We start from the raw sequence: 22326 nt of genomic DNA, 5'->3' as shown, positions 1-22326 counted from the left end.
CCTCATATAATACTATTATATAGGTACTATTAAAATCCAGGAAATCTGAACCTCTCTCTGCAAGAGGGGCTGGTCCTATCTATGAATGCTCATATTGAAGACTGCTCGTTGACCTGGTACTGGAAGATTTCAGTAAAGGCCTCATACACAATAGATAAAAGTCAGCCAAACCGTTGATTTTGGCAGCACCAGCCGACCTCATAATGTGTATGGGGGCCTCCCAACTCTCCCTTGACAGATGATGTTGGAGGAAGAGAACAACCTGGAATTTTAGACTTCTCACAGCTGATCCTTTTGATAAGCCTCCGCCAAAGATGTCTGGCACTGGCTCTCTCATAGCAAACACAGGAGCGCTGGACTGAGATAAACGTCCCTATGTATGGGGGAGTCAAAGAAGAAAGCTGTCAACTGAACTACCATTCGACTGACTACTATCTACTCTGTGTGGGGGACGTAAATGCCGTTCATTTATCCAACTTATATTCTTTCACTGTAAATATAATATATTTGTAAGGACTAATTTTACATGAAAAATGTTTATTCTCCACAATTTTATATTAGGAGTACAAATAGTATTATTGTGATGGTGCCTTGCCAGACATCCATATTGGATTCCTATACAGTAGTGCCATTGTCATACTGGGTGACGCTTTGCTTCCCCTATCTCTTCCTGTTCACTGTCTCATGGACCCAAACATGATGAGCAGATGTATCATCGTACACACCATGTGTCTCCGGATGCCTAGTCTTATCTCCTTGTACAATAAGTCCTCTCCGTGCCCACACTGCTCACATTCATCATCTTATGGAAACATGTACGGCAACGTGGATTATGTTCCCCCAGCTAAGCACGGAGACGTTTTCCTAAAGAGAAGCCCATCAGGTAATTAAGAAAAATGGCTAAGGGTCGTAGAACAAAAGGGCCATATTTATAGGAGTGATTGTTTTTCTTTAACTTGCATATGTCAGTATATGGCTCAAATGGGTTTTCTGATTTTTGCTTCTTTTTAAGGGTTCAGGGGTGGCTTTGTTAATGATACGCTACATAATACACCCAGGTCCGGTACCGGATACTACCAAACCTGGACAAATGCAGGGTCTACTGCGCCCTGTGTCACTTGGCTTATCGAAGTATGGAGCAAACAACCCCTTAGATGCAGCTGTCAATTATGACACCGGCATTAAAGGGAAACTTGTCACGTCCTAGTTACTATCATCACTGCCCCCATTGGTTTGTTAGTGATGCAATGTGCATCACTAACAAGCTATTTTCATGAAAATCGGTAGTAGTTTAATGGTTTTATTACGTTTTATATACTTTGTCCTACCTGCTCTTATTCAGTCATAGGGGTGTGATTCTCATATTCAGTCACGGGTGGGCGCCGCTTTCAGTCTGTGCATAGGCATACTCAGCTCCGGACTCCTCAGCGTCGCCAGCGTCTTCCCGCTCTGCGCTGTGACTGCTCAGGAGAGGGTGCAGAGGAAAGACGTCATCGTGCCCTCTGACCTGAGACATCACCGTGCAGCAGCCACGGACGACACCGTACCTGCTGTGGAGGCACGGAGAGAGGTAAGTATTGTGCCGGGGCCCTGAGCAAGCGGGGGAGGGGGCGGGCGCTGGCACGGCTCTCCTCCGCTCACGGGGCCCCATAGCGTGCCGGGGTGCCTGACGGCGAGTGGCCCCCCCGCCTGTTCAGGGCCCCGGCACTTGCCTGGGTGCGCCGGGAGCTGACGCCGGGCCTGACTGGGGGCATTGTACTTAGCAACTAGGACGTGACAGGTTCCCTTTAGAGTGGTTGGAAATAGGGTGCTGATGTCATTGTTATGTCCATGTATGCTCACCTATGAAGACCAGCCTGTGGCTTATCTTCATAGGAGAATGGTAATTTTAAAGTGCTCTGCAATATTGCAGTGTACTGTACAAGTGATTGCAGCATCAAGTCATCTAAAGAGACTAATAAAAGGTGTAAAAAGCAATGAAAAACATCGGACATTGGACGATTGTTTATTGCCAACAGCTATCTTCCCTGCCTTACCTTACCTATACACAGGAACGGTCAGCTTGACCAAGCACTCCTTTACTCTCTATAAGAGATTTTATGCCTGAATAATCTGCCAGAGAATAAAAGGACTGGACAACACACTAAATCCTTTTCACTTCTGATACCATTGAGAAGCCCCCCACACACATTAGACTGTAGGCCAATCTTACAAATACTAGCAGCAGGTTTGGCCAACTTTAATCAAATATGTAGAGAGGCCAATTTCAGATTGGCGGTAGTCTGAGAACAGGAACCCCCCTACACGGATCAACAATTCAAATGAATAGAAGCTGATCTGCAGTACCCCAGAATGGCCACTAGACTGTGTACGGAGCTGAGCTGTTCCAGCTCCATACACTGTTTACATCTGGCAACTTTCGGAGCTGGTAACAGCTGATCCATGGGGGTGCAGGGTTCTGAACCTCCACTGATCTGATATTGATGACCTATCGAGAGATTAGGTCATCAATATAATGGTAGTGGAAAACCCCATTAAGGTGACTAGGATGGGCTACCAGTGTAGACTGTGTGAGAAGAGGGGGGATACTGATACTTGGGTGTCCCCTCTTCTACTTGAGCACCTGTGTAGTAAATAGGCTATATGTCTGTTCCTGACCATTTATCATGATATGGTTCGGTCTTTTATAAAAAGGACATGAGTCACAGTGGGACCTCATATGTTACAAACTGGGTCCATTGGAGGTTCCCATGACTTCTCAGTTTTTAAGCAACCTTCTTCAACCCTAGTATATGGAAACATTTTGTAACTTTCTAATATACATTTCTCACCGTTTTAAAGATATCTAATTGCAGTCCGTCAAACAAAAACATCTCAAGAATCAGTATTTTTCTCACCTTTGACTCGGCAAAAATTCTTACTGACGCTCTTATTCATTCTCGTCTGGACTACTAAACTTTCCCCTCTCCAATTCGTCCTTAACGCAGCAGCCAGGATCATATTCCTCGCCAACCGCTACACCGATGCCTCTTCCCTGTGCCAGTCCTTGCATTAGTTACCCATCCAATATAGAGTTCAATTTAAACTTATTATGCTTACCCACAAAGCGCTCCATGCTTCAGTACCCCCCTACATCTCCTCCCTTGTCTCAGTTTACCACCCTACATGTGCCCTCCGTTCTGTCAGTGACTTAAAACTTAAATCCTCTATAATCCGAACTCTCCACTCCCGTCTCCAAGATTTCTCGCGTGCTGCGCCAATTCTTTGGAATGCACTACCCAGGACAGTTCGATTAATTCCCAATACCCACAGTTTCAAGCGGACCCTAAAAACCCATTTCTTTAGACTGGCGTATCGCCTCCACACACTATCTGTCCGTCCCAGTTTTCCCTGATATTAAAATCTTCTTCAATTTCAGGTTCATACCAACCATGCACATAATAGCCTCGGTCAGGACTGCAAACATACTGGCAGGCGACCAGTCCATGTATTATTTATCCTATATAGTATATCAAGGCTGCATTATACAATATATGTACATTCTACCTTTTGTGTCTCCCCCATTTCCTCATAGACTGTAAGCTTGCGAGTAGGGCCCTCACTCCTTTCGATATGAGTTATGTTTATTCTGTATTGTTGTATAAGTCCCCCCTAAAATTTGTAAAGTGCTGCGGAATATGTTGGCGCTATAAAAATAAAATTATTATTATTATTATGATTAATGGTAACAATTCTTGGCACCCAGGGGCTAACACTTAGTTCACATCTTACAACAGCTGCAGAATTGCTGGGCCTAAAGCAGATTTGTCATCAGATTTCACAATACAAATGTAGCATATTATAGAGATGTCTTAGACCTGATGAACCTTTCGTACTTACTATGAAAATTTACGCTAGTATGACTGCATAATCCGTAAATGAAAAAAAAAAATGTACATTTCATGAAACTCAAAAAAAATCATCATTTTAAAATTAGGCAAAGAAACTTAAAAAAAAAGAATCATACAGCTATTCTGACGTGATTTTTCAAAGCAAGTACACCAACCACATCAGGTCTAAGATATCCATTTGAAAACCTATTTAGTCTGTATTGTGAAATCTAATGACAGATCCTCATTTGTAAGCAGCATGTGTCCAGGACAGCATCTGAATGTAAACAATGAAGTTTCAATTAGCTGATAACAAATGGAAAGAAAAGTGGAACACAGAAAAAAATTCTTTGTTACAAAGTGATTACGAAAACCGGAAATCCCCTTAATGATAATGACAAGCAAACACACAACCATCTTGACCAGCTGTGATAAAAAGTTACTGTAAAACAGGAACTTCAAACTAAAAGTCATCAACAAGTCAGAGCTCTAGGAAAAGGGTGACTTGAGAGACTCGTCATGGGCTTATTTCCATTCATATGGCCATCAGATGGCAATGCAAAACTCTTTCAATTAGTCCTTATATGAATTTTTCCAGGAAATACTGTATATATACAGTGGGGAAAATAAGTATTTAATACACTGCCAATTTTGCAAGTTTTCCCACCTACAAAGAATGGAGAGGTCTGTAATTTTTATCATAGGTACACTTCACCTGTGAGAAACAAAATCTGAAGAAAAAATCCAGAAAATCACATAAAATCTGCTTTTTACATAATTCATTAGCATTTTATTGCATGAAATAAGTATTTTATCACCTACCAACCAGCAGGAATTCTGGCTCTCACAGATCTGTTAGTTTTTCTTTAAGACGCCCTCCTACTCTGCACTCATTACCTGTATTAATTACACCTGTTTGAACTCGTTACCTGTATAAAAGACACCTGTCCACACATTCAGTGAAGAACACTCCAACTTCTCCACCATGGCAAATACCAAAGAGCTTTCTAAGGACACCAGTGACAAAACTGTAGACCTGTGCAAGGCTGGGATGAGCTATAGGACAATAGGCAAGCAGCTTGTTGAGAAGGGAATAACTGTTGTCATAATTAGAAAATGGAAAAAACACAAGATGACTGTCATTCTTCCTCGGTCTGGGGCACCATGCAGGATCTCGCCTCGTGGGGTAAGGATGATTCTGAGAAAGGTCAAGAATCAATCCAGAACTACAAGTGACAATCTGGTCAATGACCTGAAGAGAGCTGGGACCACAGCCTCAAACATTAGCCTTAGTAACACACTATGCCGTCATGAATAGTGTTGAGCGATACCTTCCGATATCGGGAAATATCGGATCGGATTGGATCGGACCGATACCGAAAAAGTATCGGATATCGCCGATTCCGATACCGGAAACCAATGCAAGTCAATGGGACAGAAATATCGGAATGAAAATAAACCCTTTCTTTCCTTGTAGGTTAATTCTACATGAAGGAAAACAACTAAGAATAATGTAGAATGTATTGGGGGAGGTGGGGGAGACAATAAAGGCATAGAGGTTTAGCCCAATCAAATGGAATAGCAGGAATTAATTTTTTTTTTTAAGACGTTCTGAGTTACGGAAATATTGACTATGTTAAGTTTTTTTATATTTTGTCAGATATTTATGTTTCACTACTTCCATGCTCTTCACCTTCTTTTTTACTTCTCCCACACTTTCTCCTTTATCATCCTCAGCATCTTTTTCAACCACTTCTTCTTCACCTTCTTCATCTTCTTCTTCTTCACCTTCTTCGTATTATTCTTTTTTTTTACATTCTTCATATTCTACTTCTTCATTTTCTTCATCTTCTTCTTCTTCATTATATTCTTATTTGTGGCAGGCATTCCTGTAGTTGTTATCTATAAAAGGTTGGATATTACACCTTTTGTTCTGCCCGTCACAAAAGATTTACAACAGGATTTGTCCGCGTTCAGTTTGGCCTGCAGCAGCAGGTCTTTTCCAGGGGCACCACGAGGAGGAACGGACTCACCCCCATACACTGCTTAGTCATCTTCTGCTTATAATTTAGATATTATCTTTTGCTCTGATTTTTAGTCTTATGCTTAATGTTCTTCCGCTTTTTGTTCTGCAGCTTCTTGTATTTCTGCTTCTTGGTTTTCTGTCTCTTGTTCTTCTGTATCTTGGTGCTTGTCTTCTCTTCTTTGTCCTCTTGGTCAACTTCTTCAGGGTCATCTTCTTGGTCTTCTTCGGGGTGGTCTTCAGGGTCGTCGTCTTCGGGGGTCCTCGTCTTCGGGGTCCTCGTCTTCTTCGGGTTGGTCTTCTGGGTCCTCGTCTTCGGGGTTCTCGTCTTCTTCGGGGTGGTCTTCAGGGTCCTCGTCTTCTTCGGGGTGGTCTTCAGGGTCCTCGTCTTCAGGGTCGTCGTCTTCGGGGTCCTCGTCTTCTTAGGGTTGGTCTTCAGGGTCCTCGTCTTCAGGGTCCTCGTCAGGGAGATCTAGAGTGATTACCAAGAACCATTTCAAAAAGCTTGAACTTGGAAATGTAGCAGAAGGTACAAGAAAGCTGAGGAACTACCGAGGACCAGCTGACGGTACTGGAACCCGGATGGGTAGCAGAAGGTACAAGAGCCAATGGAACTGCCGAAGACCAGCTGACGGTACTGGAACTCGGTTACTAAGCAGGAGGTACCTGTGCCAGAAAGCACTACCAAGGACCAGCAGACGTTGGTGGAACTTGGATACCGAGAAGGAGGCACCTAATCCAAAGGCACTGCCGAGTACCAGCTGACGGTACTGGAACCCGGATGGGTAGCAGAAGGTACCCATGTAAAAAAAAGTTCAAGGCCGCGAGCCGGCCGCAGTTACCAAAACCCACAGTCCTACAGGGGGTGCTTCTCCTATTGGCACTATGGAAGCAGCCTTCATTGCCAGATCCCGCAGCCCACATAGGAGTCACCTAAACTGCAGGCACCATAGAGTCGGCTAACCCGACCGCAACACGACAGGACAACGCATTGGAGGCAAAGTGACGTTGACACTACCCGGAAACAGCTGGCGTGCTGGAACCAGGCTGGGCAGGAGGGAGTACCCGTGCCAAAGTCACTGCCGAGAACCAGCTGACGGTACTGGAACCCGGATGGGTAGTAGAAGGTACAAGAGCAAATGGAACTACCGAGGACCAGCTGACGGTACTGGAACCCGGATGGGTAGCAGAAGGTACAAGAGCCAATGGAACTGCCGAAGACCAGCTGACCGTACTGGAACTCGGTTACTAAGCAGGAGGTACCTGTGCCAGAAAGCACTACCAAGGACCAGCAGACGTTGGTGGAACTTGGATACCGAGAAGGAGGCACCTAATCCAAAGGCACTGCCGAGAACCAGCTGACGGTACTGGAACCCGGATGGGTAGCAGAAGGTACCCATGTAAAAAAAAGTTCAAGGCCGTGAGCCGGCCGCAGTTACCAAAACCCACAGTCCTACAGGGGGTGCTTGTCCTATTGGCACTATGGAACCAGCCTTCATTGCCAGATCCCGCAGCCCACATAGGAGTCACCTAAACTGCAGGCACCATAGAGTCGGCTAACCCGACCGCAACACGACAGGACAACGCATTGGAGGCAAAGTGACGTTGACACTACCCGGAAACAGCTGGCGTGCTGGAACCAGGCTGGGCAGGAGGGAGTACCCGTGCCAAAGTCACTGCCGAGAACCAGCTGACGGTACTGGAACCCGGATGGGTAGTAGAAGGTACAAGAGCAAATGGAACTACCGAGGACCAGCTGATGGTACTGGAACCTGGATGGGTAGCAGAAGGTACAAGAGCTAAAGGAACTGCCGAAGACCAGCTGACGGTACTGGAACTCGGTTACTAAGCAGGAGGTACCTGTGCCAGAAAGCACTACCAAGGACCAGCAGACGTTGGTGGAACTTGGATACCGAGAAGGAGGCACCTAATCCAAAGGCACTGCCAAGAACCAGCTGACGGTACTGGAACCCGGATGGGTAGCAGAAGGTACCCATGTAAAAAAAAGTTCAAGGCCGTGAGCCGGCCGCAGTTACCAAAACCCACAGTCCTACAGGGGGTGCTTGTCCTATTGGCACTATGGAACCAGCCTTCATTGCCAGATCCCGCAGCCCACATAGGAGTCACCTAAACTGCAGGCACCATAGAGTCGGCTAACCCGACCGCAACACGACAGGACAACACATTGGAGGCAAAGTGATGTTGACACTACCCGGAAACAGCTGGCGTGCTGGAACCAGGCTGGGCAGGAGGGAGTACCCGTGCCAAAGTCACTGCCGAGAACCAGCTGACGGTACTGGAACCCGGATGGGTAGTAGAAGGTACAAGAACAAATGGAACTACCGAGGACCAGCTGACGGTACTGGAACCCGAATGGGTAGCAGAAGGTACAAGAGCCAATGGAACTGCCGAAGACCAGCTGACGGTACTTGAACTCGGTTACTAAGCAGGAGGTACCTGTGCCAGAAAGCACTACCAAGGACCAGCAGACGTTGGTGGAACTTGGATACCGAGAAGGAGGCACCTAATCCAAAGGCACTGCCGAGAACCAGCTGACGGTACTGGAACCCGGATGGGTAGCAGAAGGTACCCATGTAAAAAAAAGTTCAAGGCCGCGAGCCGGCCGCAGTTACCAAAACCCACAGTCCTACAGGGGGTGCTTGTCCTATTGGCACTATGGAACCAGCCTTCATTGCCAGATCCCGCAGCCCACATAGGAGTCACCTAAACTGCAGGCACCATAGAGTCGGCTAACCCGACCGCAACACGACAGGACAACGCATTGGAGGCAAAGTGACGTTGACACTACCCGGAAACAGCTGGCGTGCTGGAACCAGGCTGGGCAGGAGGGAGTACCCGTGCCAAAGTCACTGCCGAGAACCAGCTGACGGTACTGGAACCCGGATGGGTAGTAGAAGGTACAAGAGCAAATGGAACTACCGAGAACCAGCTGGCGGTGCTGGAACCCAGGGTGAATACTAAAAACAGAGTGGAGCCAGAGGTGTAATTGGAGCAAGTTTTAAATCCGTAGTACAGTGGATGTGGACAAAGCAGGAAAATTTGCCGGACACACAGCTGGGGATCAGCTGACGTTACTGAACCCCAATAACACTGGAGCAAGCGTTGACTGTGCAGATGGCACTTCTGAGCAGCAACTAGCGGTATTGGAGCCCAGGGTAAATACTAAAAACAGAGGAGCCAGAGGTGTATTTGGAGGAGGTTTTAAATCCGTAGTACAGTGGATGTGGACAAAGCAGGAGAATTTGCCGGACACACAGCTGGGGATCAGCTGACGTTACTGAACCCCAATAACATGGCAGCAAGTGTTGACTGTGCAGATGGCACTTCCGAGCGCCAACTGGCGGTGTTGGATCTCAGGGATAATACTGAAAACAGAGGAGCCAGAGGTGTAATTGGAGCAACTTTAAAATCTGTAGTAGTGAGAATGTGGACAGAGCAGGAGAAATTGCCGTCCGCACAGCAGGGGAACAGCTGACGTTACTGAACCCCAATAACACGGCAGCAAGTGTTGACTGTGCAGACGGCATTTCCGAGCGCCAACTGGCGGTGTTGGAGCTCTGGGATAATACTGAAAACAGAGGAGCCAGAGGTGTAATGGGAGCAACTTTAAAATCTGTAGTAGTGAGAATGTGGACAGAGCAGGAGAAATTGCCGTCCGCACAGCAGGGGAACAGCTGACGTTACTGAACCCCAATAACACGGCAGCAAGTGTTGACTGTGCAGACGGCACTTCCGAGCGCCAACTGGCGGTGTTGGAGCTCAGGGATAATACTGAAAACAGAGGCGCCAGAGGTGTAATTGGAGCAACTTTAAAATCTGTAGTAGTGAGAATGTGGACAGAGCAGGAGAAATTGCCGTCTGCACAGCAGGGGAACAGCTGACGTTACTGAACCCCAATAACACGGCAGCAAGTGTTGACTGTGCAGACGGCACTTCCAAGCGCCAACTGGCGGTGTTGGAGCTCAGGGATTACAGTTCAGGTGGTAGAAACATGAACACAACAGGAGACCTGGATACTGTTGCCAACCAATTATTTATTCTGGAAGAGGACTGGCAAATTCATGAGAGATCCAGGCCTTGTTCATTTTGAGAAAAGTAAGCCGGTCAACGTTATCGGAGGATAATCGCATGCGACGGTCTGTTAGTACACCACCTGCGGCACTAAAGACGCGTTCCGATAATACACTAGCAGCAGGGCAAGCTAGCACCTCCAATGCATACTGACTAAGCTCTGGCCATGTATCCAGCTTACAGACCCAAAACTTGAAGGGAGAAGAGCCGTCTGGGAGTACACTAAGAGGGCAAGACATGTAGTCTGTCACCATCTGACGGAAACGTTGCCTCCTGCTGACTGGAGCCGTCTGTGATGGTGTAGACATTTGTGGCGGCGGGGACACAAAACTTTGCCACATTTCGGCCATACTGGTCTTGCCTTGTGCTGAGGCGCTGCTTCTGCTCCCTCTTTGTGCAGAGCTTCCTCCACTGCCTCGACGCACTGAGCTGCTTTGTAAAGCACTAGCAGCACTGCTCTCGGTTGGAATGGAGAACATGATGGAATGCACCAGTGCGTCTTGGTACTCCCGCATTTTACGCTCCCGGTTCAACGGTGTTATGAGGCTTTGTAAGTTGTCCCGGTAGCGAGGATCTAGGAGGGTGGACACCCAATAATCAGCCGTGTTGAGAATGTGGGCGATGCGGCGGTCGTTTCTCAGGCACTGCAGCATGAAATCAACCATGTGCTGCAGACTGCCAACTGGCCAAGAAACGCTGTCCCCTGCTTGAGGCGTGATCTCTGCCTGCTCTGCATCACCCCACCCTCGCTCTAGATACTGACTACTAGAGCATTGTGTACCTCCCTCCTCTGGACAGATGTCTTCCTCATCCATTGACTCCTCCTCATCCTCCTCACAAAGTGTCCCCTGCCTAGGCCTTTGTGAGGAACCACGTTGCGCAGACTGTAGAGAAGCAGATGGCATTTGTGACTCCTCATCCTCCACCTCTTCCAAAACCTCGTCCCTTAGTGCTTGCAGTGTTTTTTAAAGCAGGCAGATAAGGGGGATAGTCATGCTGACTAGTGCATCATCTGCACTCGCCATCCGCATGGAATAATCGAAGGCACGCAAAACGTGGCAAATGTCCTTCATAGAGGCCCACTCAGTGGTGGTGAAGTGTGAACGGCGCGCACTGCGACTTGTTTGCGCCTGCTGCAGCTGGTACTCCATTACTGCTGCCTGCTGCTCACACAACCTCTCCAACATATGTAACGTTGAATTCCACCTGGTGGGTAGGTCACATATGATGCGATGTTCCGGAAGACGTAATCGGCGCTGCAGAGCTGCAATGCGTGATCTTGCATTGCTGGAACGCCGCAAGTGAGCGCACTCTATGCGGACCTTGTGAAGCAGTGCATCAAGATCCGGATAGTCCCTCAAAAAACTCTGCACGACCAAGTTGAGCACATGTGCCAGACATGGGATGTGAGTGAGGTTGCCTAGGCCCAGAGCTGCCACCAGATGTCAGCCATTGTCACACACTACCATGCCTGGCTGGAGATTCGCTGGCACAAACCACACGTTGCTCTGCTGCTTGATGGCATTCCAGAGCTCCTGCGCTGTGTGGCTTCGATTCCCCAAAGAAATTAATTTTAATACGGCCTGTTGACGTTTGGCCACGGCTGTGCTCATATTGGTCACCATAACAGGTAACCGTTCACGGGTCGATGTGGAGGTAGACCGTGACGGCTCCTGCAGCGCTGATTCAGAGGAACTGGAGTATGAGGAGGAGTCAATGTGTACAGACTGGATTCCTGCAATCCTTGGAGTTGGCAGAACACGTACAGCGCCACTCTCAAGATCTGTACCCGGCTCCACAACATTTACCCAATGGGCAGTGAGGGAAAGGTATCGTGCTTGTCCATGCTTACTGGTCCACGCATCGGTGGTCAGGTGGACCTTGCTACTGACGGCATTTTGCAGCGCATGTTTAATTTTTCCCTCCACATGATGTTGCAGGGCAGGGACGGCTTGCCTGCTGAAATAAAATCGGCTGGGCACGTTGTATTGTGGGACTGCCAATGCCATAAAGTTACGGAATGTGTCAGTCTCCACCAGCCTGAATGATAGCATTTTAAGGGCCAATAGTTTTGCAATGCCAGCATTCAGAGCCTGTGCTCGGGGGTGGTTTGCCGAGTATGGGCGCCTTTTCTCCCATGCCTGTGCTAACGATGGCTGTAGACTGGCCTGGGAGTGTGAGGATGACTGGGAAAGTGGTGCTGTGGGTGGAATTACACTGTGTCTCTGTACAACAGTGCCAGAGATTCTTCCATGGCGATCCTGTGAGGAAGCCGAACTAGCTGTGTGTGAGCTGGAGGAAGAGGCTACAACACGAGCTGAAGAGGTGGTAGGTGGTGCTGTAGGTTGGCCTAGGTCTTCAGTGTGTTTTTGTAACTCCACCACGTGCTTGGTCCGCACATGTTTCCACATATTTGTGGTATTGAGGTTGCTGACACTTTTCCCTCTTTTCACCTTCTGATTACACAGCTTGCATTTGACAAAGCAAATGTCATCTGCAACTGTGTCAAAAAAGGACCAGGCACTGCAAGTCTTGGGAGCGCCCGCTTTGGATTTTGGAAGAGCCATGCTCCTAATGGGTGCCGAAGTGGAGGCTACAGGCATCCAAGTCTGCCCCCTCCCTCTCCCTCCTTTTTGGGCTGTTTGGGGAATCTCTTCCTCAGAGCTGCTCCCACCACCTTCCTGTCCCTCACGCCATGATGGGTCAAGGACCTCATCATCTACACCACCCTCTTCAAACAACTGCTTCTCCTGGGTAGTCTCGACAGCACAGTACGCACCAGAAAGTGGCACCTGAGTCTCATCATCAGATGCGTACTGAGGTGTGCTGCTGACCATAGGCACTGGCCCACCCGCCTCTTCAGATTCAGAGAGACAAAACGGTTGCGCATCACTGCATACTACCTCTTCTTCAAATTCTCGAATTCTGCTTGGCTGGCCCCCTCTTTCCAAGCCAAGAGATTCAGAGAACAGAAGTAGAGATGGCTCCTGTCCAGGGCTCTCTGACTGCCTGGGCAATTTGGCAGGTGGTGAAGAGACAGATGGGTGCTCTTCAGTGCTCAGGACCTGAGAGGATCTGGAACTAATTGAAGTCGATGCGTTAGCTGCCATCCATCCGACAACAGCTTCAATTTGGTCCTCGCGCAGCAGTGGGGTACGGCTAGCTCCTACAAAGCTGCGCATAAAGGACTGTTCCCTGGTAAAACTGGGGGATGCTGAGTCACTGGTGCCCGCAGCAGGCACAGAATCCCCACGTCCTCTCCCTGCAGGCACAGAATCCTCACGTCCTCTCCCTGCAGAAACTCCACGCCCACGCCCACGACCACATGCCTTACTCCCTGCCTTCTTCATCTTGGTAGACTGATAAAGATAGGCAGAAAAGTACTAAGGGCTTAGTGTGCTTATTCCTGAACAGCTGCTAACAGGTATAAGAAACACTAATTTTATAAAGTGTGGACTAGACTTTAATATGAGCTAATGTGGCCTACACAACTGTAAAGTGGAGTGTTTGGTGAACTTTATTTAGGTTTTTTTTGTCACAAAAAGACACTGGATGTGCCTAAAGATGTAATAACGATAGTATCACAAACTTTTTGTAGCTATTACAATGTAGGAAGGTAACCTACAATGCAATAGATGAGTCTGCAAAAAATAGGCTAATACTAATCTGGCTGGGGCTGCAGGGCCCAATGCTGCAGAAAGGCTCCTCTAACTACTCCTATATAGTGTGTTTGGAACCAATTTAGCTGAATACGGATGGAACCACCACACTAATAGGAGAAATCAGGAAAAATTATGAATTGGCAAAAAAGGACAATGTATGAGGCAGTGACACACACTGAGTGCACTACAACCAGACGTGGTTGAAGCACACACTACAGGGTGAGCTGCACTCACACACCAGACCTTGCAGACAGCGGTGAACAGTACAGATGCAGAGCACTGTGCACTAGCGCTGCAAGACCAAAAAAAATTCTCTATCTACTCCTATATAGTGTGTTTGGAACCAATTTAGCTGAATACGGATGGAACCACCACACTAATAGGAGATATCAGGAAAAATTATGAATTGGCAAAAAAGGACAATGTATGAGGCAGTGACACACACTGAGTGCACTACAACCAGACGTGGTTGAAGCACACACTACAGGGAGAGCTGCACTCACACACCAGACCTTGCAGACAGCGGTGAACAGTACAGATGCAGAGCACTGTGCACTAGCGCTGCAAGACCAAAAAAATTTCTCTATCTACTCCTATATAGTGTGTTTGGAACCAATTTAGCTGAATACGGATGGAACCACCACACTAATAGGAGATATCAGGAAAAATTATGAATTGGCAAAAAAGGACAATGTATGAGGCAGTGACACACACTGAGTGCACTACAACCAGATGTGGTTGAAGCACACACTACAGGGTGAGCTGCACTCACACACCAGACCTTGCAGACAGCGGTGAACAGTACAGATGCAGAGCACTGTGCACTAGCGCTGCAAGACCAAAAAAATTTCTCTATCTACTCCTATATAGTGTGTTTGGAACCAATTTAGCTGAATACGGATGGAACCACCACACTAATAGGAGAAATCAGGAAAAATTATGAATTGGCAAAAAAGGACAATGTATGAGGCAGTGACACACACTGAGTGCACTACAACCAGACGTGGTTGAAGCACACACTACAGGGTGAGCTGCACTCACACACCAGACCTTGCAGACAGCGGTGAACAGCACAGAGAACTGTGCACTAGCGCTGCAAGGCACAGCAATTTATAAAGTAGCTTGGGTAAAGCAGAATAGACCAAATAGGTAGCTAAAACTGTCCCTCAGAACAACAGCGTCCTATCCCTAACTGAATTCACAGCAGAGTGAGCTCAAAATGGCGGCGGCGGCTTTTATAGTGCATCATGACATCATTTCAGCAGCCAATCACAGCCATGCCATTAGTTAAGATGCCTACATGCCTAACAGGATGTGCCCACACTTCTTAGGATCCTCATTGACTGAATAAAATGAAAATGGCTCATTGCATTATGGGAACTTCCGATTCCGGTATACGATATTGCAAAAGTATCGGAATTAAGTATCGGAATTCCGATACCGCGAATATCGGCCGATACCCGATATTTCAGTATCGGAATGCTCAACACTAGTCATGAATTAAAATCTTGTAAGGCATACAAGGTCCCCCTCCTCACGCCAGCACATGTCCAGGCCCATTTGAAGTTCGCCAATGACCATTTTAATGATCCAGAGGAGGCATAGAAAAAAGGTCAAGTGGTAAGATGGGATCAAAATAGAACTTTTTGGTATCAACTCCACTTGCCGTGTTTGGAGGAAGAAGGATGAGTACAACCCCAAGAACACTGTCCCAACCATGAAGGATGGTGGGGAAAACATCATACTTTGTGGGTGCTTTTCTATGACTGTGCCGTATTGAAGGGAGGATGGATGGGGTCATGTATCGCGAGATTTTGGCCAACAACTTCCTTACCTCAGTAACAGGATTGAAGATGGGTTGTGGCTGGGTCTTCCAGCATGACAATGACCCAAAACACACAGCCAGGGCAACTGAGGAGTGGCTCTGTAAGAAGCATTTCAGGGTCCTGGAGTGGCTTAGCCAGTCTCCAGACCCGAACCCAATAGAAAATCTTTGGAGGGAGATGAAACTCAATGTTGCCCAGCAACAGCCCCGAAACCTGAAAGATCTGGAGAAGATGCTGCAGTGTGTGCAAACTTGGTCAAGAACTGCAGGAAACGTCTGACCTCTGTAATTGCAAACAAAGGTTTCTGTACCAAATATTAAGTCCTGTTTTTCTATTGTATCAAATACTTATTTCATGCAACAAAATGCAAATTAATTATGCAAAAATCAAACAATGTGATTTTCTGGATTTTATTTTTAGATTCTGTCTCTCACAGGTGAAGTGTGCCTACGATAAAAATTACAGACCTCTCCATTCTTTGTAGGTGGGAAAACATGCAAAATCGGCAGTGTATCAAATACTTATTTTCCCCACGGTAGATGATAGACTTTAACAATATTCAGTTCAAAAACTATGCGCTTGCTATGGAGCCTTAAAGAAACTATGCAAAGAAATTGTCGACTCAATATTTGTTGTCCGACAGTAATCTCCCCCAATCTCAGAAGTCCATACTTGCCTTTGGTATGGGGAGAGAAGAGTAAAGCCCCCGTCTCATATAGCTAGATCGCTAGCGAGATCGCTGCTGTGTCACGGTTTTGGTGACGCAACAGCGACTTCACCAGCGATGTCGCTATGTGTGACACTTTGCAGCGATCAGGCCCCTGCTGTGAGGTCGCTGATCGCTGCAAAGTGTCCTGGACCATTTTTTGGTCGTTGCCCTCCCGCTGGTCAGCACACATCGCTGTGTGACCAGCGGGAGCAGCGATCAGGCTGGTAACCATGATAAACATCGGGTTACTAGGGGCACACGCGCACCTAGTAACCCGTTGTTTATCATGGTTACCACTCTGCTACAGTGAGCAGGAGGTTACCGCTCACTTTAGCAGGCTCGTAACCATGATAAACAACGGGTTACTAGGTGCGCGTGTGCCCCTAGTAACCCGATGTTTATCATGGTTACGAGCCTGCTAAAGTGAGCGGTAACCTCCCGCTCACTGTAGTAGAGTGGTAACCATGATAAACAACGGGTTACTAGGGGCGCGTGTGCCCCTAGTAACCCGATGTTTATCATGGTTACCAGCCTGCTCCTGCTTCAGCAGGCTGATAACCAGGAGCAGGGCATCGTGGAAAGATTCTTTCCACGATGTCGCTGCTCCCCTGATTGTTGGTGAGCCTGCCTGTTTGACAGCTCACCAGCGACCACATAGCGACGCAGCAACGATCCCTGACAGGTCGTATCGTTGTCGGGATCGTTGCAGCGTCGCTAAGTGTGACGGGGCCTTTAGACGACACCTCTGTTGGTGGATTGTCTCCAAAAACTAATGGACATTTGAATTCAAAGTGACTATCCATGAATGTTATCACCTGCAGGCTAGAGACAGGAGGCCTCCAAGCACATCAGATGATCAGATGGTTCTGCCGTAATCAACAACTCTGGCCAATTTTGCTCTAATGTGTGTTGGTATCTTTACATCTATTATGTAGCAATATCATTGGGCAGGGCTCCCCTCTTCAGAGGAACTGCATTTTTCACAAAGAGGTAGGTAGGTAATGGACTTTTAGGTTGTAGAAGATAAAATAAACACCAGACCTCTCTGCCATTGGTGTTGAAACCCATCACCAAAATGGTGTATAGGGCCTATTTGGATCTTTGCCTTGATGCCTTTTTTTTCTTTTATGGACATTATTGAGTGAATATATTTTATACTTAGGTAATGATGATAACTTATTACTCTGCCCAAATCCATACTTCTCAAGTATCCATTTTGGGAAGGAAAGTAAAATTTTTTACTCAAACCCTTCTGTTCCTCTTTATACCAAAAATCTTCTTCATATGAAAATGATTCATGGCACTAACCTTTTTGGTAAGAAATATGTTCATCTTCTATTTTCAGAACATAGTGACATATATCTTCAAGAAGAAAGTATATATGAACCAGTGCCAAGCAGTCAGAAGCCAGACTCCGATAACCTCTGGAGACTATCATCCATTGGAAGCAGTGTCGAAGATAGTACGCTTCAGTGGAACCCAGACCCACCACAAAGAAGTAAAGCATGGATCCCTTCTTATCAAAGCCATTGTAAGAATTCCACCAGGGTACGATGATTGATGTGAAGCAGTGGCTCATAGCCAAATTATATTGCCATGTAGCATTCTAACCAAGCAACCTAAAATGCAAGGTTTCTCCTGACCTAGTCACCTCCACATGAACTATTTAGTCATACTTATCTATCTAGGCATGGGAATAATGAACATATAAATAGAGAGAATAGTTCTTTCCTCCTCAACAGAACACCTCTGTACACATGAATCACTTCATAGATGTCCAAATTAAATATATGAGCCCAGGATGGGGAGACAGGAGGAAGGGGGAGAGGAGAGGGTGAGATGGTGTAGTGGATGGGTCTCAGCGTGGGCTGTAGGCCTGAAGGAAGAGGTGGGTCTTTAGGTATTTCTTGAAGGTTCCAAGGGTAGGGGAGTGTCGGATGTGATGGGGGAGAGAGTTCCAGAGTATGGCGGATGCACGAGAGAAGTCTTGTAGGTGGTTGTGGGAGGAGGAAATGAGAGGGGAGAAGAGGAGAAGTTCTTGAGAGGAGCGAAGATCGCGTGGGGGAACATATCTGGAAACCAGGTCGGAGATGTAGGGGGGGGGGACAGGTTATGTATGGCCTTGTATGTTAGGGTTAGGGTTTTGAACCGTGATCTCAGGGCAATGGGGAGCCAGTGAAGGGCTTGGCAGAGGGGGGAGGCGGGGGTGAAATGTGAAGATAGGTGGATGAGTCGGGCAGCGGAATTGAGGATGGTGCGGAGAGGTGCGAGGGAGGAAGCGGGGAGGCCAGTGAGCAGGGGGTTGCAGTAGTCGAGACGGGAGATGATGAGGGCGTGGATGAGTGTTTTTGCCGAGTCCTGGTCCTCAGTTGGAGTCGGCAGGTGGTGGTGAGGGCTTCGATGTGGGGCTTGAAGGAGAGGGCGGAGTCGAGGATTACCCCGAGGCACTTGGCGTGGGAGACGGGTGAGAGGGTGCAGTCGTTGATTGTGATGGATAGGTTGTGGAGCTGGGGAGAGCGGTTAGGGGGGGAAGACGATTATCTCGGTCTTGTCCATGTTGAGTTTGAGGAAACGGGCGGAGAAGAAGGATGCGATGGCGGATAGGCATTGGGGAATTTTGGATAGTAAGGCGGAGATGTCGGGGCCAGAGAGGTAGAGCTGGGTGTCGTCGGCGTAGAGATGGTATTGAAGGCTGTGGGATTCGATGAGTTTTCCCAGGCCGAGGGTGTAAATGGAGAAGAGTAGTGGTCCCAGGACTGAGCCTTGGGGAACTCCAACAGAAAGGGGGTGGGGCGAGTATGAGGTGTGGGAGTGTGTGACGCTGAAGGTCTGGTCCGTTAGGTAGGAGGAGATCCATGAGAGGGCTAGGTCGGTGATGCCAAGGGATTCTAGGATGTGGAGTAGGAGGGGGTGGTTGACTGTGTCGAAGGCGACGGAGAGGTCGAGGAGGAGGAGGACGGAGTAGTGTCGCTTACTCTTGGCAGTCAGTAGGTCGTTGGTGACTTTAGTTAGGGCTGTTTCGGTGGAGTGGTGGGGTCGGAAACCGGATTGAAGGCGGTCAAAGAGGGAGGAGGAGGAGAAGTGGGAGGACAGCTCGGCGTGTACGTGCTGTTCAAGTAATTTTGAGGCAAAAGGGAGGAGAGATATTGGGCGGTAGTTGGAGACTATTGCAGGGTCAAGGGAGGGTTTTTTGAGGAAGGGTGTGATTGTGGCATGCTTGAAGGATGATGGGAAGGTGCCAGATTTAAGTGATAGGTTGAAGAGATGGGTTAGGGCGGGGATGAGGACAGTGGTGAGGTTAGGGATGAGGTGGGAGGGTAGGGGTCGAGGGTGCAGGTGGTGAGGTGTGAGTGAGCTAGCAGAGAGGAGAGGAGGTCTTCTGTCATGGGGGAGAAACTGCATTTGGGTGAGGGGGGTTGGCCGGTGGGGGTGGGGGGCCGAGAGGCTTGTAGATCGAAGCTTTGTCTGACTTTGTCAATCTTGTCCTTGAAGAAGGTGGCGAAGTCGTTGGCTGAGATGAGGGGCGAGGGGGGGTGCAGGGGGATGGAGTAGGGAGTTGAAGGTACTGAAAAGTTGCTTGGGGTTGCGGGATAGGGCGGTTATTAGGGAAGAGAAGTAGTCTTGTTTTGCATTCGTGAGAGCAGTCTTGAAAGCAGTGAGGGACTGTTTGAACAGGTTGAGGTGTTCCGTGGAGTGGGATTTCTTCCATTTCCATTTAGCCACTCTGGACGTCTGCCGAAGTTTTTTCGTGTGGGGCGTTAGCCAGGGTTGTCTGTGTGCACGGGTTGTGACGTGTGAGAGCGGCGCAGCTTGGTCGAGGGCTGTGGTGAGGGTGGTGTTGTAGAGGGTGGCGGCGGCGTCGGCATCTTGGGAAGAAGATGGGCCAGAGAGAGGGAGGAGGGACTCGGAGAATGAGTGGAAGTCGATGAGTTTGAGGTTTCTGCGGGGGTGGGGGAGTGTGCGGGGAGTGGCGATCAGAGAGGGGGGGAGAGAGAGGTCAGTAGGTTGTGGTCAGATAGGGGGAGAGGTGAGTTTTCGAGGTCAGCGAGGGAACAGAGGCGGGTGAAGACAAGGTCCAGTGTGTGACCGTCGGTGTGTGTGGCAGATGAGGTCCATTGGGAGAGACCGAGGGAGGACGTTAGGGATAGGAGTCTAGAGGCGGCGTGTCGACGGGGATGTTGAAGTCGCCCATGATGATGGTGGGGATGTCAGAGGAGAGGAGGTGGAGGAGCCAGGATGTAAACTGGTCGAAGAAGGAGGAGGGTGATCCTGAGGGATGGTAGATGACTGCCAGTTGGAGGTTGCAAGGGGAGAAGATGCACACGGAGTGTGCCTCGAAGGAGGGGAGGGGACAGGAGGGGGGCGGCGTAATCGGGATGAAGGAGCACGTGTTGGCCAGGAGTAGGCCGATGCCTCCAACGCGGGTGTTGTTGGGGCGGGGGGAGTGGGAGAGAGTAAGTCCGCTGTAGGAGAGGGCGGCCGGGGAGGTTGTGTCAGAGGGGATGAGCCAGGTTTCCGTGATGCCGAGGAAGGAGAGTTTTTTGGAGATGAAGAGGTCGTGGATGTATGGTAGTTTGTTGCAGACCGAGCGGACGTTCCAGAGGGCGCCCGGGAGGGAGACTGGGGAAGCAGGGGCAGGAGGGATGGGTCTGAGGCTGCTGAGGTTACGGGGGTTGGTTATATGTCGTGGGAGTGGGGGGGTGGTATGATGGGGTGGGCCAGGATTGGGGGAGATGTCGCCCGCAATTAGGAGGAGCAGGGCGAGGGTGAGAAGGTGCGGGTAGGAGAGCTTGCATGGCGGGCGTGTTTGTTTGGAGATGGAGGGTTGAAAGTGGAGGAATAGTTCAGAGGAGAGGATGAGGTGGGTAGGTAGGATGGAGGGAGAGATGAGTATTTCATTGCTGGGAGGAGTGATGAGTGGGGGAAGAAGGAAGTGAAGAAGGATGGGAGTGAGGGTGAGAAGAAGTAGGAACATTGCGAGGGTGAGTAGTGGGCGAGAGGTGATAGGGGTAGGAGGCAGCCCGGTAGCGATGTATGTGGGGTGGGTCCTAGTGGGGGACAGGTGGCCACATGTGGGGTGATGTTGGGGGATAGGGTGCGGTCCGGGGTGGGGAGCAGTTCAGGGATGAGATGCAGTCCAGGGGAGAGGTACAAACAGCCGGGGTAGAGATGAGGGTGAAGCAGCCAGGGTGAGATGCAGCAGCCGTGGATGAGGTGATGGAGCCTGGATGAGAGGGTGCGGCTGGGGGTAGGATGTACGGCGGGGATGGGATGGTGCAGTGGGGATGAGGTGAAGCAGCCGGAGATGAGGTGATGCAGCAGTGATGATATGAGGCAGCCAGAGATGGGGTGATGCAGTAGGGATGAGATGATGCAGTCAGAGATAAGGTGATGGAGCCGGGGTGAGGTGAAGTGATGCAGCCGAGGATGGGGTGATGCAGCCGAGGATGGGGTGATGCAGCCGAGGATGGGGTGATGCAGCCGAGGATGGGATGAAGCAGCCGAGGATGGGATGATGCAGCCGAGGATGGGATGATGCAAAAAATGTCCCCTGATTTTAATAACTTTGCCACCATTCTACATGCACTATGTCACATCTACAGTGGTGTAAAAAAGTGTTTGCCCCCTTCCTGACTTCTTATTCTTTTGCATGTTTGTCACACTTAAATGTTTCAGATCACAAAATAAATTTAAATATTAGACAAAGATAACACAAGTAAACAAAAAATGAAGTTTTTAAATGAAGGTCTTTATTATTAAAGGAAAAAGAAATCGAAAAAGGTACAGGGCCCTGTGTGAAAAAGTGATCCCCCCCCATCCTTAAAACATAAATTAACTGTGGTTTATCACATCTTTGGGAAGCTGAGTTCAATTCCTCTAGCGACTGGTCAAAAATGGCATACATGGTAGAGTTCCAAGACGAAAATCACTGCTGAGCAAAAAGAACATAAAGACTCGTCTCAGTTTTGCCAGACAACATCTTGATGATTGCCAAGAATTTTGGGAGAATACTCTGTGGACTGACAAGACAAAAGTTAAACTTTTTAGAAGGTGTATGTCCCATTACATCTGGCGTAGAAGTAACACATCATTTCAGAAAAGGAACATCATGGCAACAGTAAAATATGGTGGTGGTAGTGTGATG

General features: G+C 48.5%; 1 protein-coding gene across 1 annotated transcript in view; it reads left to right on the top strand.

The window, feature by feature from the left end:
- The first annotated feature begins 795 nt into the window (after positions 1-795).
- Positions 796-22326, top strand: part of LOC141165303 (uncharacterized) — a 29222-nt gene continuing 7691 nt past the window's right edge. Inside the window, exons 1-2 of the mRNA XM_073650902.1 lie at positions 796-883; positions 17527-17712. Of these exons, the coding sequence (XP_073507003.1) occupies positions 814-883; positions 17527-17712 (256 nt within the window). The 5' untranslated portion in view covers positions 796-813. The remainder of the gene's footprint in view (positions 884-17526; positions 17713-22326) is intronic.

This window comes from Phyllobates terribilis, unplaced genomic scaffold (genome assembly GCF_046119375.1).
Source record: "Phyllobates terribilis strain yellow unplaced genomic scaffold, ASM4611937v1 Scaffold_11__3_contigs__length_659146591, whole genome shotgun sequence".
Classification (NCBI taxonomy): Eukaryota; Metazoa; Chordata; class Amphibia; order Anura; family Dendrobatidae; genus Phyllobates; species Phyllobates terribilis.
The sequence above is the reverse complement of the archived record's forward strand: the minus strand, read 5'-3'. Positions and strand labels throughout refer to the sequence as shown.